At 49.9% G+C, this 16239-nt stretch overlaps 6 protein-coding genes across 6 annotated transcripts; 2 read left to right on the forward strand and 4 right to left on the reverse strand.

Annotated features, from left to right (window-relative positions):
- Window positions 1–747: 747 nt before the first annotated feature.
- Window positions 748–1950, reverse strand: FTJAE_5405 (uncharacterized protein; the record flags this gene model as incomplete). The annotated part of the gene is made up of 1 exon (XM_037351909.1): window positions 748–1950. The coding sequence occupies one exon, from the start codon at window positions 1948–1950 to the stop codon at window positions 748–750; it is 1203 nt and encodes a 400-aa protein (XP_037207568.1).
- A 2105-nt stretch (window positions 1951–4055) lies between these two features.
- Window positions 4056–5526, forward strand: FTJAE_5406 (inosine-uridine preferring nucleoside hydrolase; the record flags this gene model as incomplete). Its single annotated transcript, XM_037351910.1, has 4 exons — window positions 4056–4095; window positions 4147–4249; window positions 4308–4477; window positions 4541–5526. The coding sequence occupies 4 exons, from the start codon at window positions 4056–4058 to the stop codon at window positions 5524–5526; spliced, it is 1299 nt and encodes a 432-aa protein (XP_037207569.1).
- Window positions 5527–5776: 250 nt separating this feature from the next.
- Window positions 5777–6195, reverse strand: FTJAE_5407 (Sm LSm8; the record flags this gene model as incomplete). The annotated part of the gene is made up of 3 exons (XM_037351911.1): window positions 5777–5971; window positions 6026–6102; window positions 6168–6195. The coding sequence occupies 3 exons, from the start codon at window positions 6193–6195 to the stop codon at window positions 5777–5779; spliced, it is 300 nt and encodes a 99-aa protein (XP_037207570.1).
- Window positions 6196–8080: 1885 nt separating this feature from the next.
- Window positions 8081–9524, reverse strand: FTJAE_5408 (cyclin pch1; the record flags this gene model as incomplete). Its single annotated transcript, XM_037351912.1, has 2 exons — window positions 8081–8944; window positions 9057–9524. 2 exons carry the CDS (start codon window positions 9522–9524, stop codon window positions 8081–8083), a joined length of 1332 nt encoding a protein of 443 aa, XP_037207571.1.
- Window positions 9525–10040: 516 nt separating this feature from the next.
- Window positions 10041–11600, reverse strand: FTJAE_5409 (serine threonine kinase PRP4; the record flags this gene model as incomplete). Its single annotated transcript, XM_037351913.1, has 1 exon — window positions 10041–11600. One exon carries the CDS (start codon window positions 11598–11600, stop codon window positions 10041–10043), a length of 1560 nt encoding a protein of 519 aa, XP_037207572.1.
- A 1694-nt stretch (window positions 11601–13294) lies between these two features.
- On the forward strand, window positions 13295–14842 carry FTJAE_5410 (kinase; the record flags this gene model as incomplete). Its single annotated transcript, XM_037351915.1, has 1 exon — window positions 13295–14842. One exon carries the CDS (start codon window positions 13295–13297, stop codon window positions 14840–14842), a length of 1548 nt encoding a protein of 515 aa, XP_037207573.1.
- Between the last annotated feature and the right edge of the window lie 1397 nt (window positions 14843–16239).

Below are 16239 nucleotides of genomic sequence, written 5' to 3' on the forward strand. Positions count from 1 at the left end.
TCAAATCTAGACTCGATCCCTTACCTCGAACTTCTCTTGTTCAAGAAGCGCCTTGCATTCCACATTCCTCGGGGCACGACTACTCCATACCTACTAGACATGTTATGACCTGGCTAGCTTGGGTAAGATTCAACGCATGGATCCTAACTCCCCGAACTAGTTTCCCTTACCTCAACTTGCAACTCCCAGAGATCGCGGAGAGTTCAAGGGAACACGTGGACTTTACCCAATTTACCTTCATAGACACCACTTCAAGTACTTGAGTCGTAGCTGATGATGCTTCATTTGGCTTCTTATTTGGACCGACAAACTGTCGCAAACAATCGATTCGACTATCAATACACTTCCCAATTTTCTTCCAAATACTGGCCTTGCATCATCCACCAATGCAGTCATTAACCGCAGGCTTTTCTTTTTCCACGGCCAACATGAACCCTTGCTTTTTGTCCATGAATGTGAACTGCTTCCGTCGGTGTTTTCTTTCAATGGCCACCTTTGGAATGGCCAGCCTCGCCTCGTCGAAAATTTGACCGTAAACCCTGAACTCCCAACCGCAAACGCTTGTGCTGTCGCACTCCATCAACGTCTTGGCACGTGTTCGGACGGCACACTGCCCCGTGATCCAAATTATGGCAGAAATTCGTTGGTGGAAAGGAAAATGAAATAGTCAAGTTACAGACAAGTGACAAGGAAAGTGTAATGGCATGCCTCAGAGACACGCAATGCATCCACCTGGGGCTGCTCCTCTTAAACATCCCATTCTTCTTCCTCCTCTTCTTCAGCAGCATCGCCCTTAGTAGTCAATGCCGAGAAAGATCCAAATGACTGAGAAGGCTGGGAAGCCTTGTTAGGCCCGGTGGGTTGCTTGGGTTGGACGGCGGGGCGGGCCGCAGCCTCGTCGCCAGATCCAACTGAAGTGGCATTCTTAGCACCCTTCTTAGACTTGGTCTTGACAGTGCTCCAGTCATCATCGTTCTGGAGGAGCTGGATCTGCTCCTCTTCAGAAGGTAGAGACTCCATCCACTTGCGGTCGGTACTCTTGGGGGCATTGACGGCAGAAGCGGGAGCTTCCTCGTATGTGTCGAGTGGCTGATGAAATCCATTCGTCTGGGCAGCCTCGGGGGCCTTGGGAGCTCCCTCCTTCCAAGCGGATGACTTGCCCTGGGCAGCAGTGAACTGGGAGCCGTCCTTAGCAGCGCGTCCCTCAGCAATGCGAGCGGCGCGGCGTTGCTTCTCCTCGAGAAGCTTTCGCTCCTTCTCGGATTCCTCACGGGCTGCTTTGGCCGCCTCGGCCTTCTTACGGTTCTGGCGCTGCTTCTTGGTCTCAACAGGAGCTTCCACCTTGGGGGTCTTTTTGTTCTGTTTTTTGGGCTCGGTGTCGGTGAGACGAAGAACGGTTGGGCGAGTAGGAGCGGTCTCGAGCATGTCGGAAACATCGCCTGCGACTGCGACTGCGGGACCGACCTCAGGTGAGGTTACAGGGGATTGATCATCATCGCCATCGGCACCAGTGGTAGATGACGGAGCCGACCCCTTCTCCTCGGCGGCGCTGGCCACCTTATTGGCGCGGGACTGTTTGACAGACTTCTCTCGCTGCTTGCCAGCATCAGACTTGGCAGCAAACTTGGTGCCTTCCTTGGCCTTTGCCAATTGCCGGGCAAATTCGCGATTGTCGACATTGTCATCTTTGTCCTTCGCACTACCAGTCCAAGCACTGGTCTCTGATTCAACCTTGGGCTTCTTGGAAGCCTCCTGTGCCTCTGATGCAAAGGCCTCCTGGCGCTGCTTCTTCTTGCGGTCTTCCTTACGAGTCTCCGCCTGCGAGCTCTTGGCCGGCTTGATCTGAGCCCGTGGTTGACTTCCAGTTCGCTGGCCTTGAGATAGTTGGTATATAACGTAGGCAACGGCAAAGAGCAGGGCGTAGCCTGCAGTGGTGTAGAGATAGCCCATGTTATTCGCCGTGATATGGTTTATGGGGTGTCGTAGTTGTAGGGGGTGTAAGGCTGAGCGAAGTTGCCTCGAGATTCGTTTCGAGCTTCGGGATGAAGATCGTGGTTCTATCCCAAGTTAAGCGAAACGGGCCTGGGAACTCGAGCACGTCTATCGGTTAACGACAGTTGGCCTCTTGGTCTAACAAACCAAAGCGGGTGGAAGCAACGGCTGCGTACAAAAAGAAGTTGGGGACGAAGCGTGGTTGTGAGATCGAGCCAAGGTAGGGGCAGCTAAGCTGTCGCAATTATAAGGCCAGATTGTCCTAAGCTATGAGCCAGCCAATCGCTGAGCCGTGAGAGCGTCGATAGTCGTGGGCGAAGAGTTAGGGGGTATAAAAGATAGGGAAAATGAAAGGTCGATAATGTGAATAGATGAGGAAAGGGGTGAGAAACGACGGAAGCCGGTTCAAAAGAAGATTGATGAGTCTGGCGCAATCACACAGAAGGAGAAGACACCAGGTGGCTTGAAGTTAAGTCAACCAGTCGTTTTTGGGCTACCTGAGGCGAGGAAGGGTCGCGGGATTGACTGAATTGGTTCCGACTGCAGGGGAGGTAGAGTAATGTTTGGACAGAAAGCACCCGACGCCAAGGCAGTGGGGAGCTTGGGGTTTCGGAGTGGGGAGAAAAGGTAGCCCGTGGGCAGATTATGGTGACGAGGTACTTTGACAGGAGAGATTTGGATCGAAACTGATGCAGCCACTGTGCAGTACTAACTTTTACGGAGAGGCTTTCGATAGGTACCTACCTATAGTAGTCAGCAACTACCCGTGCTTGCCGTGTTACACGAAGTAAACAGGAAGAGATGACTACCTATATTTTCTGGGACATTTGTGATTTATCTGTCAAGTTTTGTTGGGAAAAGGCAGTCGGAGCGGGACTTCGTCAGGTCTCGAAAAGGGAGAATGGACTGGAAGTCTATACATTGGATCCAGCAGAGCTTGGATTCGCTCCTTCCGACCAACTTCCTGCTGAGGTTGATGAGACGAAGGCTCAGGTATCTACCTGCCTACCTGCCTTATATAATACCGGAGCCGCCCATTACAACTTACCAAGGTAAACCAGGGGTTCCAGTGTCTTCGAGGCATCCAACCTAGGTAATGGACGTTATACCTGGGATTGTCTCATTACCACTAAAGGCCTGCTTCGATCCTCAATTCCAGTGAGAGGTTTATCACGAGGCATGGACTTTGTTAGATGATTCAACAGTGAATCACAGCATGCCCTTTTCCTAGTGTGTTACAAAATAAATATCTGCGAAGGCCCTTGCTGAAGTCGCTGTGCCAGTTTCGAATATACATATTGTTGTCACGTGTGTATATGGTCTGGGAGACTGCTCTTTGAAGATCAGGGAAGCATATGATTAATTAAGGAGAGCAAATCGTTTTTCATTGGTCTGACATACGTGGCTGGGAGAACAAGTTAATCATGAGTCACTGACACCTCAGTTGCTTGGAGGGTACATCACGATTTCTTTCTGCTAGGTACCTAGGTAGGTATCCCTGAAGTCTTGAACTCTTGCTTTGGAGTTATTTGATTGGCTGTCGGAGAGACTTTTTAGGTTGCACATGCTTCATGCCATCTGCAACTCAAATTGCACTACCCTGCGTCAGGCTCGGATCTCGCAAGTATTCCAACTCTGACATCCACCTCTGTAAGAACGGCGTTTGCATGTACTATCGTGTAGGTGCGACAGGAACCCAACAGAATTAATGCCCATTCATATCTCACTTGATTGAACAGCCAATAGCTCTTGTGAAAAGCTTATCTCAGCAACTAACACTACACCCCACCTGTCCACCTGCCCAAAACCGAAGGAGGGGAAACGCTCATCGGCATAAGTTAACATGTGTGAACAAGAACTTTGATCCTCCTGTTTTCAACCTGCAATATTTCAATTTTAAGCTGCAAGTAAAGAATTTGACTCCTGGGCTACAGGGCTGTGAGAATAAAACCAGGGCTGATTAGATTCCTCTGCAGTATATCATTTTAAAGTGGTTCAACAACCTTGACCTCCTCATCTAAGTCGCCACTGGTTTTTCTGGACATATCCTCCAAATTCAAAAAATGGCTCCTAAGCAGAAGATCATCATCGATACCGATCCAGGTAACTGTCATGTGCTTTGAGGCTGGAGCACCAAAATTCTAATATTCCAAGGCGTCGATGATATCCTGGCTCTGCTTCTTGCACTCAGTGCCAAACCGGAGGAGCTTGAGGTTCTTATGGTGTCCGTCACATACGGCAATGTTCCCCTCCAAAGGTAAATACACTTATGAATTCTGTTCACTATCATGGGCCTACACTAAAGACCCCCTCAGCTGTCTCCGAAACGTTGTTTCTCTCTTCCACGTGCTTGGGAAAGAACTTGAGTGGAGGAAGTCCACTGGCAAACCCGAAGGCTTTGGAGCCATGAAGGCGAACAAGCCCATCGTGGCTGTTGGTCCCGACCACCCCCTTTGCGACGAGGAGCTGATGGCGGATTACTTCCGTAAGTTCAGTAGCTGCACTGGTCATCAGTTCGTCCCCCTTACTAATACGTGGATTTCTGTAGACGGCATCGACGGCTTGCATAATGTTCATGAGGCTCATCCTGATTTGTCTCCTGCTGAAACCTGGAAAGGCATTTTCAGTGATGGCGCCAATGAAGCCGGAGACTATTCTCCTTTCTTCACGCCATCCAAGGCGCCCTCTCACCATGAGATTCTCCGCATCCTTAAAGAGAATCCCGTGGACACTGTCTCCATCCTTGCTGTTGGTCCTCTTACCAATGCTGCCCTAGCAGCCGCAGAAGATCCCGAGACTTTCCTTCGCGTGAAGGAGCTTGTCGTCATGGGCGGTGCTGTAAATGTCGAGGGAAACTGTACTCCTGTGGCTGAATTCAACTGCTACGCCGATGCTGTCGCTGCTGCTCGGGTTTACGCACTCACATCCCCCAGACCGAGCTCCACGATGCCGACCATTCCCCAGGAGCTTTCAACTTTGAAAGCTTACCCAAACAAACTTTCCCGCCAGCTTAAGCTCACACTCTGCCCCCTCGATATTACTACCCCTCACTTGATTGGCAAGAACTACTTCAAGGAGAACATCCAGGCTCACGTCGAAGCTGGCAGCCCCCTTGCCCGATGGGTGTCACACTTTGTCACTAAATCCTTCAGCAAGATCGAGGATATGGAGGGGGATGAAAACGAGCCCGGTCTTTCGTTGCACGACCCCCTGACGGTATGGTATATGCTGACCCGAGATGATCCTAAGTGGAAGACACCCGAGAAACTGGAGGACATCCGTGTGGAAACCAGCGGTCAATGGACACATGGAATGCATGTCGTTGATCGTCGATTCAGAAAGAAGCCTGCCGAAGCCGCAGTCGCCCTTTCAGAAAACCCTAACGAGGACCCCCATATCTTGACTCTCGATGAGGTCCCTGGCGACGACCACGGTTGGCTGAGTGTTCTCAAGGGTAACCGCCTTAACCGTGTGATCGACTCTCCAGGACATGACATCTTCAAGGAAGTGCTCATGCAGCGCATCTTTGGATAGAGTCCAGGTTGTCGATATTGCGTCAGCTTAAATAGTCAAATGAAGTATCTCCAATTGTTGAAAGCATGTACCGTGGCAAAGGCCAAGATGAATTGTCTAAACTCCCTGAACTCGAACGCCTTGTGATCCTATCGATGCCGTGTGAAAGAAGCTTCCCAAACCTCCAGCCGTGGATGCTGTACCCCAAACATAATAACACAAGATAAAATGTCGCAGTACGGACCGCTTTCCGATGTTTCGAGTGCGTAGTCTATACGTGCTTTATACCGCCGATTGCTGAACCCTTGACTTCTGTCCAGTTGATGCTGTCGTCAAGCGCCTCATCTACGAGGCCGATTGAGCATACATTGTCGCCACGGACGAGGTATAGACCCAAGGGCACTTGAGCGGAAGGCTCAGGATCGTCGGGCGTTCGGATAATTCGTTCTAAGGCGTTGTTCAAGACCTAGGCACATGCCATAAGCGTTTGTATGGTCAAGACAAGTAGGAGGGCACGCACCAGATTAGTCGTTTGGTCGCACGCTGCCAGAGTTCCGACAAGAATACGCGAATCGGCTGTAACGATGAGGACTTTCTCTGCGGTCTGTATTAGCAAGCTGTTGATGCTTCTTAGGCAGTAGAGCTTGGGAAGGGTGTCGTACTGTTGAGATATCCACCGAGTGTAGCCATGACGTCCGAATCTCCTCAGTGATATCGTGCTTGAATTCTGAATGTGTTATTCAAGGATATTGGCTAGCTATAGAGGTCGAAGCGCGTTGAAGAGAATTACTGGACTTGTTCAGTGGGTATCAGCTGAAGCTGTTTCGACAGTCAATGTGGGTGACTGCGGTGGACTTTTTGGAGGAGCTTCCAGAGGATAGGCACTAGACCTAATCGGGACTGCTTCTACGACAAAAGCCACCCGACGGCAAAGTTGCGATGCTGAGTATTGGCGGTGCCTGAATATGGGGTGCTTGTCACGGTTTTTAATGCTTGATGTTAGGCTGTGTGTCTCTCCTTTACTATCCAATCTAACTTGGTCGATTTGAGCACCACTTTGCTTCCAAGGAACAAACCTACTACTTTGGATTTCATGGGAGCAGCAACCTCTGTCTATTCTGGATACCTTCGCTAGGTACCCTTACCCTAGGAAGCCTTGTAGAAATCGATGAATACAAAAGCCGTAGGAAACCGCAACACAAGCAAGATGGATGGATACCCAAGAGTATGGGAGCATCGTTCACCACCGGAGCCATTCCTTACCAACATAGAGAAAAATAATGTTTGGGCAATATCTCTTGCGATAGCCTGTCATTCTAGTGCACAAGAATCCGAAACATCATGTACCACCAAGCGTCCATCTCATGTATTGTAGCGTCACGAAAAAGTGTCTTCTTCACTACCCAGGACAAGCCCGAGCAAGCAATGAAAAACCGAGCCCATGTAGTGTTCGCGTCACCTGGAGGCAGTGTAATACCAGGGACACTGTGGGCAGAATCATGTGCAAGCACAGAGGAAACTGCCCGAAAGCCAAAAATAGGAATAATCACGATTGATGTCCTTAGACATCTTTCAGAGATTAAACTGAAAAGAACAGATACTACACTTGATCTAAGCCAAAAGGCAAAGAGAGCTAAAGAGAAAAGGAAAAGAAAAAAGCGAAGCTTGACCGGGACGCGACGAGATTTTATAGAGCAGGCTAAAGGCGGTGAGTAGATTGGCAGAATTTCTGGGTAAGCCTGAGGTTCTACATTCAGTTTGTTTAGGTACCCAGGTATTCAGTGCAGCGCAGGCAGCAAGCGAGCACTTGGGTCGGGGACGAAGAATGACTGAGGCAGCTACGTGCACGGCAAGGTTGACAGAATCTTGAAATAATAATGGGTTCAAACCTACTAAGGTAAGGAAGAGAACTGGCAGTGGAGGTATTAGAAGCTCGGAGGTTCTTGGCATCTCTGAAGGGTGTAGTACGAAATGTCCTGAAGGATTTTATCTTATATTTACTTTTATCATGATAATAAAAAAGAAGAAATGGACTGGCAACGAACTCGGTAGATAATGAAATATATGGAATCTGGAAAATACAGATATTCACGATACACGGGCCAAGGGAAGCTGTGGACCGATTCAATATACCAACAGCACCCGCGACCACTCGTGGTTCTTGATCCATCTACAAGAGCACGCAACACCTAATATACAGGAGATGCAAGTGCTCTTCTTAGCCACAAACACGAGGCAACATGCATGATTTCTTTTCAATTCTGTACTTGAATTGGCATCGTCTACCGCTATCTAACAACCTCCCCCGAGATATATCCTCGATCATGAGCTAAAACTAAGTGCAGTAGCAGAGCATGTCTACCACCTACATCCAAACGCCGTACCCTTGGAGCATCCTCCCGAATGCTTACCTTCTCAGCCAGATCCAGCCTTTGTTATGCGTGATTATCCATCAATATTCTCATGTAAGCGGGTGTTACTCACGAACTCATGGAAACCTATAACGCCTCTTTGTCCCGTACTCTACAAATAGTGCATTGTTGTATTGTGTTGCATACAAAACACAACGCTGGTATCAATCTTCAACTAGTTCTCCCTCTTCATCTTCCGAGAGCTTAGCTCGTTTCTCCGCTCTGTCACTCTGTTCCTCGCCATCGTCAGGCTCTCTTCGCTTGAGTGGTGACCTGGGAGGTCTTCCGTTCTCGTCGTGCCGAGGCTGAGAACCCTCATCTCTCTCCGGGTCTCGCCCTTCACCATCCTGAGCAGCGCCGTTGACTCTGGAGTTCACACCAGGGCTGCGACTCGCCCGGTCAACTTCCAAGGGGGTACCAGTCGTTGACGACAATGTGTCTGGTTGGCTCAACAGGGTATCACCGCGTTTTCTGGTGTTCTCGAGATGGAATGCTGGTGATGGCAGCGACGGGTTCTGCTTTCTAAGCGGATTCTCCGTGTAAAACTGGCGCATCACCTCGATAGCATGAGAACAAAGGACCTCGTCACCCTTGAGGAGCTTCCACCAGGGCTCGCCATTGATGTCTTCAATTTGTTGGTTCGCATATATGCTCGCAAAGAAGATGGCGCTGATGGCAACATCTCGAGGTCCTATCAACAGAGGGATCGATGTAAGGCAAGCATCATTGCAAAAAGCCCAGGCCGCTTGTCGTAGATTCTTGTTATGAACTATTCCAAGCTGATCGAGCAACTTGAATAAGTGGTGGTAAGGGTTGTCAACCATCAGATCGAAAGTGAGTTGCTCTAGCATGACCTCTTCGTATGTGAGAATACTGTCTCGCCATCGCCAGTACTCTTTGCTCTGCTCATCAATAATGAGCTTCGAGTTCTTTTGTGCAACCTTGGCTACGGCGATAATGATGTCCTTTGTCTTGCGGCAGTTCTCTTCGGTCTTGTTGGCTAGAAAGAGAGCCGTTGCTGCGATGTTCTTGATTGGAGATGTTAGCATATAGAAAAGAATTGCATGTTGCTCAGTCAAGAACAGTCTTCTACAGCTCCAAAGAGACGTTGGAATTATAAGATCAGGTGGGATAACTCACGTAATGATGAATTCCACCCTTTTCTTGGACCATGTGGCAGCGCATGAAGAACCGATGGAAGAACACTCCAGCTACCCACAGCGTAATCTGAGGAAGATCCAACATGACGCCCGCCTGGTAGATGAAGTTGACGCCCTTGGCCCTGCGCATCCTCTCTTCCGCCGGCGAAAGACCCTCCACTATGCTAGGCGTACTTCGCACTTCGTCCGACGTAAAGTTCCATTGATTAAGAACAGCTACTGGAGTTTGCGCACCGGATCGGGCTGGCGATTCTTGGGCTTGTCGGGCTTGGGGTCGGGGGGGAGATGTTCGTGTCGAGTGCTGCGGAGGAGTTGGAACTGCTGGAGGAACGGCATCACGACGCCGGGGAGATCGTGATCTCGAATCGCGCTCAGGTCGAGGGTTTGCGGGTAGGGTCGGGGGCTGATACCCTTCCCTGGGAGGCCTGTAGCGATCGATGCTCGCCATGGCCGGTGGTCTTGAATCGGGATAACGATACTTGTAGCGCTGATAAGAAAATGGCTCCTAGGAGAGGGTTGCGTGGGTCTGAGAAAGTGGTACCAATGATTAAGGCACGTAGATGCGAAGTTGAAAGTGATGCGAAGTCCAAGTTAGCCGGCACTGCAAGGAACCTGATCTAAGGAAGTTGAGGTTGGCGTTTGACAGCAGGGGCAATAAACTAGAACCAAATCTGGGTAGCGTTATCTAATCACAGCACAGGAGGGTGGACACATGATTCTCCAATGGGTGATAGTAACACCCAACTCAACGGATGAAACAATAGAAACTCCCCACTTTGGATGAATGAGAAAAGGCCCATTTTTGGATGATTGTTGGACTATTGGTGCTTGATTGTTTGTTCATTCTTTGGTTGGCTCTTATTTATTCTGGCTACCTATTATTATGAATTTTTGGGGTATCTCATAGTAGCTTTTGTTTGTCTTGTTCTACCCAGATCTATTCTTCGTCAGTGATGCCCTGACGTTAGACTCCCTCGCCATCATTGCGACCCCATAGTTTGACTGTGCGATCATGGCCTCCACTGACAATCCACTTGCCATCCCTGCTATAGTCGACGCTGGCAACTGGGCCTGTATGGCCGCTGAGCGTCTGCACTAGCGTCCAGTCGTCTGCCGAGAAGATCTTGACATTTCTATCAAAGCCGCTTGACACGAAGAAGGTGCCCGACTTTTTAGCAAGCTGTGCACCCTTTTCATCCACACCAGGTGGAATACCAGTGAGAGGGTCATCGAGACCTTTGAACCAACGCATATCAGAGACAGCACTGGTGTGCGCACCAATACCGCCTGTCCTTTGCACCTTTCGAACATCCCAACACTTGATCCAGCCATCAGCTGAGCCAGATAGTACCCTGTGTCCATCAGAGCTCCAGTCAAGCGCATGGATGGGTTTTATGTGTCCATCCAGATGTCCATCTAGGATCATGACGGTACGTCCGGAACGCAAGTCCCAGATTCTGCCAATGCTGTCCAGACCGGCACTCGCAAGTAAGGATCCGTCAGTGTTAAAACTGACAGCGTAGACACCTCTTGAGTGACCTTCTTGAAGGAGAACCTCTGCGGTTGTTTCGACATCCCAGAGGCGCCACGAAGTATCCTCAGAAGCAGAGGCCAGATAACGTCCAGATGGATGGAACTCGATACGACACACTCGCTGTGAATGTCCTTCAAGTGTGGACAGGGGGGTATCTTGGTTCAGAGACCATAAATGAATCGAGCCCTCAGCACCGCCTGACGCAAGGTTGACGGCGTCAGGGGAAACGTTGTGTTCTGGCAAGGTAGATCCGGGAAACCAAGATAAGCCGCTAATCTTGTTGGTGTGACCGCGGAAGGTTGTCTTTTGGTTCAAGCTTGGTATTTCGACCAGCTTGACTTGCCCACCCCAGTTGCCTACAGCGACCAACTCGCCGTTGGGAGATATGCGAGTCATGCTGACATGACGTTCGCCAACCGTCTGACTGCCCTGGAGCTCAAATGCTTGTAATCGCTCCTTGACTTGTTTGCGAAACTTGACTTGGGTGCGTAGAGGGATCGTAGATTCAGCTTTCTGAAATCGAACCCTCTTCTTGGCTCGCGGCAGAGAGTATTCAGCAAGCTTTAACCGCGCCTGTAGAAGTTCAGGCCCACCTCTTGAGTAGAACTCCTCCTCCTGTTCCTCCTCTTGATCCTGGTCTCCAGCGTCCTCCATCGTAATATCACCATTCTCCAACCCAGTCATCTCTGCTTGGATGGTAAGAAGTTCCCGTAGTCGATCCCGACGATCAACAAGTGCCTCTCCGAATAGCGTGACTGGTTCACCCATCTCCCGAAGCTTCGCGCGGACTCGAGTATCATCGGTAGGGACTGCTATCGTTGCTGCTAGGCGTTTGCGATTGAATTGACTGAGGATTGCGGAAGCCTTTTCAGAAGGAACACCTGTTCCGCCCATTGGAATATCGTAGTCATGATCATCGGGGACATCTTCTAATGCGATTCCTTGAGGCTCGGCGTCCTCGACGTACGCCTGCCGTGATGGGTGCATCATTTTTGCTAGAGATGACCAGACGCAGGTCGATGATAGCTTAGCTTGTGCACGAAGAGTGACGAGTTTGACAATAGTTGTCGTTGTATATAAGAGTTTTTTTTATACTTTTTCTTCTTCTTCGACAGTTGAAATTGAAGATATCGAATTTTGTCAAATCGGGGGCTGATACTATGGTTGCAGCCTCGCTGTTTGGCGCGCGCTCTTGGATTGGTAGATGTGAAATTTCCCAGACGCGACCTTGAAGCTTCATATTGTGTCGGCAGTTTATTTTGCCGGCGGCCGACGTGGGTCTACATTAGTCTGGGAGTTATTTATGTCGAAAATGTAGTTAAAAAGGGAAATTCACTACTAAAAGAGCCAACGAACTACTTGTAATGGATCGAAAAGCGCCTGACTCGTATATCAAATGTTTTAATTTACCCTCCAGGGTATTCTGCTTTGAAACATAGTTGGGATGTTAGGCTGAAAACTACTACGTAGCATTAACCTGAGTACCTAATCGTACTATGATTTGGCTGTTAACATCGGATCCCATACAGTTTAACTGGGCCCTCAAGAATCACAAGCTAAAAAGTTTACGAAGACCAAGCATTCGCTTTTTGCGGGATCGATCACCGCATGGCCCAGGCCTGTCAGATTATTGGTGATGTCAGTGTCTCAAGGCTCTCGGTCATCTTTCATGCCTTCTGATGCTGACATGAAGGACAGAATCTGGCAAACGAATGAGAGAGTGTCACGTTCAAGGTTTGTTCGCTGCCTCCTGTTGACAGCACGGGGTCAGTCGAGGGAGTAACAAAAGTCCTTTGCGCAACAGCCACAAATTACACAAAAAGGGGCAAATACAATTATGGTTAATGCGACAATTTTTTTTACTCCCAAGACTCACGGTCCATGTCTTATGCTTCGACACGAACTAGTGAATTCCGGATTCCAGCAGCCAGGTTTGATGCAGTGCATCCCCTGAACTTTCATGAGTTGTGTTAGCACCAGGGGTTATTTTCAATGGATGTATCCGTACGCTACGTAGAGCAATATCCAAACTTGAGTGGTAGTTTGTATCGCCTGGACTAGGCCCCCCGCCGAGCCTTTAATTCCTCCCCGCGTTCCAAGTGGACGCTCGGGCTACGAAGACAGGGGGTTTTATTGAAGGCAAGCGACGGCCCAGCCGACACCAAGGCGGGCTGAATCATAACAGCCAATGCAAGTCCGCCTAAAAAAAGCCTAAAAAATCGCGGAGTTACAGCGCACCTGCTGAAATGGGCGCAGCCGCGCAGGGCTGTGGCCACCAAAAAAATCCTTGTTTTATTTTTCTTACTTGATTTAATACCAGAAGGACCCGTTCTTTGGCTAGTCCCTCTCTCTTCTTTCCCTCACACCACAATTGGTGAACACCAGTTCAACATACCCACGACACCTATCCGCTGCCAAATGCATATAGCAAAGTCTGCCGTCTTCCGTACTTCTTTCTTCCGATACCAGATGCGTGTCGCGAACTTCTACGAGATCGAGCGTCACTTCGAATCACAGCCCCGCGCAGATCCGGAGCGCCGACGAGGATTCCCTTGAACAGCACGACTATCTGCACTTGTCCACTGTCTCAGCTGGGCGAGTGCTGTGTGGTGTTGTTATCAGAGCATAACCGTGCCGTTCCTAACTCCCCAAATCCCAGACTACCACTTTAAATACCGCCCGCCATGATAAGCCATGCACCTGCCGCGGTCACTACCGTCCGCGGGTTCCAGACTACACCTGCTACTTCAGGCGACGAAGACTCCGACCACGGACACAGCGAGGCCCCTACTCCGCGGCGTAAGACCCCCGGCCGAAACCTCATGGTTAATGATGTTGTGAGCGCCAACTGCAGCCCTACCTTCCGCGCCCATCCCTCGCCCGCCATGTCGGGCATCGCCAAACTGCGCATGCAGATGGAGCCTCTGAGCCTTGATGGAGGGTCCCCATGCCACTCCATGAGTCGTGCTGGAAGTCAACAGGGTCTGGCGCTCGAGTTTCGAAAGCAAATGATCAGCCGTACGCACAGTCGAGAGGATGTTCGCAGCGAGGCTGGTAGCGAGATGTCAGACAGCTCTATTAGTTACGAGGTTAACCTCGAGCACGATTTTGCTAGCGAGAGTGTTCGGGAGCGTAGTGGATATCTCGAAACCCTAGAGGGCGGCCTTGCGCCAAACCGTAAGATGACGTCGGAGGACTTTGAACAGCTGCGATGTCTTGGCAAGGGTACCTATGGTACTGTATTGCTCGTCAAGCAACGCGCGACTGGGAGACTCTACGCCCAGAAGCAGTTCAAAAAGGCCTCGCTTGTCGTCCACAAGAAGCTCGTTGAGCAGACCAAGACTGAGCGACAGATTCTTGAGTCCGTCAACAGACATCCATTTGTTGTCAAGCTGTTCTATGCCTTCCAAGACCAAGAGCAACTATACCTCATTCTCGAATACGGACAGGGCGGTGAGCTCTTCACCCATCTCAACACCGAAAAGATGTTCTCCGAGGATGTGGCCGCATTCTACATGGCGGAGATGCTTCTAGCCATCTCACATCTTCACAACGATCTCGGCGTGGTCTACCGCGATCTCAAGCCGGAAAACTGCCTTTTAGATGCTGAAGGCCACCTCCTCCTGACTGACTTTGGTCTTTCCAAGGTCTCGATCGACCAGAATGAGAGCTGCAACTCGATGCTGGGAACTGTCGAGTACATGGCGCCCGAGGTGGTCCTTGGAAAGAAGTATGGAAAGGCAGTCGACTGGTGGTCGTTTGGAGCCCTCGGATATGACCTTATGACTGGAAATCCACCTTTCCGCGGCCAAAACCACGCCAAGATCCAAGACAACATCGTCAAGCAGAAGCTGGTTCTTCCTTATTTCCTGAGCCCTGATGCTAAAGACCTGCTCACCCGACTTCTTCGCAAGGACCCCAGCAAGCGTCTCGGCGCCGTGATGCCCAAGGATCTGGCGACGATGAAGAGTCACCGGTTCTTTCGCAAGATTGACTGGAAGAAGCTGGCGGAGCGCGAGCTTGAGCCACCAATCCAGCCCATGATCACGGATCCTGAGCTAGCCGAGAACTTCGCCCCAGAGTTTACGGAGTTGTCCATCAGCCCGGTGCTACCAAACAAGGAGGCCTGGCCTCGAAGTCTCCCTAAGGATGAGCTCTTTGGAGGATTTAGTTTTGTTGCATCTTCAAGCCTGTTGAATGAAGACCGATTTGCCGCTTTTGCCCACAGCTGATAGAGTGAGTACTGTCGGAAGGAGAGGAATGGTGACTATAGAATATAAAGACAGGGGAAGGGGAGTTTATTGAGAGGCGGTGGTGTCATTCAAGATGCTTTCGTATTGATTGGTGCGGTTTTTTGCGTTACCTACAGAAAGAGCAGCTACAACAAAGACAGGGCCTCAATGGCCGTTGGAAGGTACTGTAGTATCTGTTAAGTCAGTCGAATTGTAGATTTAAATAGAGTTTCTGTTTCTGTGTATACTTGATCCTCGCCATCAACTAGGGTGTTAATAACTGCCCGAAACGTGCAAACAGCCGGGGCAAGAGACAAATAACGGATTGTGGCTATGAAGCCTATGATTAGCCGAGGGCTGGTGGGTTAGTTGGGTTGTAAGAGCACGACTGTCACTTCGTATTTGGACGAGTACCTAGTAGGCAGATAACGCAGTTGTGATGATTCGGTTGTCAGCCAAAGAGACGGGGAAATCGACGACGGAAGATCATGATCTCACATAATCGGGGATAACATGCAGAAGGGTGAGATTGAGACACTGGAGCAGGTTTGTCTGAGTACTGTACCTAGCTATATTGGTGCCCTACGCGTCGTCAACTAGGAATAGGTAGCCACCGTGCTGGCTTCAAAGAGCCAGTTTATCGGAGGAACAAGTTGCATCGATGGGTGACAACTACAACACCAACACCTACAAGCTTAAACGAATGCGTCACGGACTGACGATCGGCTCGATCATTGCATCAGACCACGATAACAGTGACAGACTGCATGAATAGGCATTGTCCAGTATGTGAGGTGGATGAGGGCTTAGACCCGACTTGGTCTGACCGTTAGAGTGCATCTGCAACATGAAATGGAGGGCCGCGCAATCATCATGTACGAGGCGTAGACTATTGCATACCATCGACTGAGGCGATACTATCAGACTGCATCTACGTTTCTTGGCATCATCGACGAAGTTGCTTTGTGATGATCGAATAATCAACCCTCCAATGACCCCAGCTCAAAAAGATTGAGGTCCATCGCCTTATTCGGAGAGAATTAGAGTAGAAAATAAGCTTTGGTCTGAAAGAGCTGACGTATTCACGAGGCTGTATCCGTACTTGTCAGTCTTAGAGGAGAGTTCCAGACCCTTGTAGCGCCGTGTTGCAAATTGGGATAATGTCATTGGGCTGAAGCTTGGCTATAATACCCTTTTTTGGGGTAGCCGTGGGCCTGGGGGAATGAGAGAGAATTGTTTATGCGACCTCATCAAACAAAATACGATGCTGCCAATGGTAGACTCTGACGTGGACCTCTCTGAGGCTATTCACACGTTGAAAACCTCGGTGCTCCACGTGGGATAACGCTGCTGCCGTGGGATGACTGTCTGTTGTCGAATTGATCAATCTACCCGAG

This window comes from Fusarium tjaetaba, assembly GCF_013396195.1.
Source record: "Fusarium tjaetaba strain NRRL 66243 chromosome Unknown NRRL66243_c0000103, whole genome shotgun sequence".
NCBI classification, from domain to species: domain Eukaryota; kingdom Fungi; phylum Ascomycota; class Sordariomycetes; order Hypocreales; family Nectriaceae; genus Fusarium; species Fusarium tjaetaba.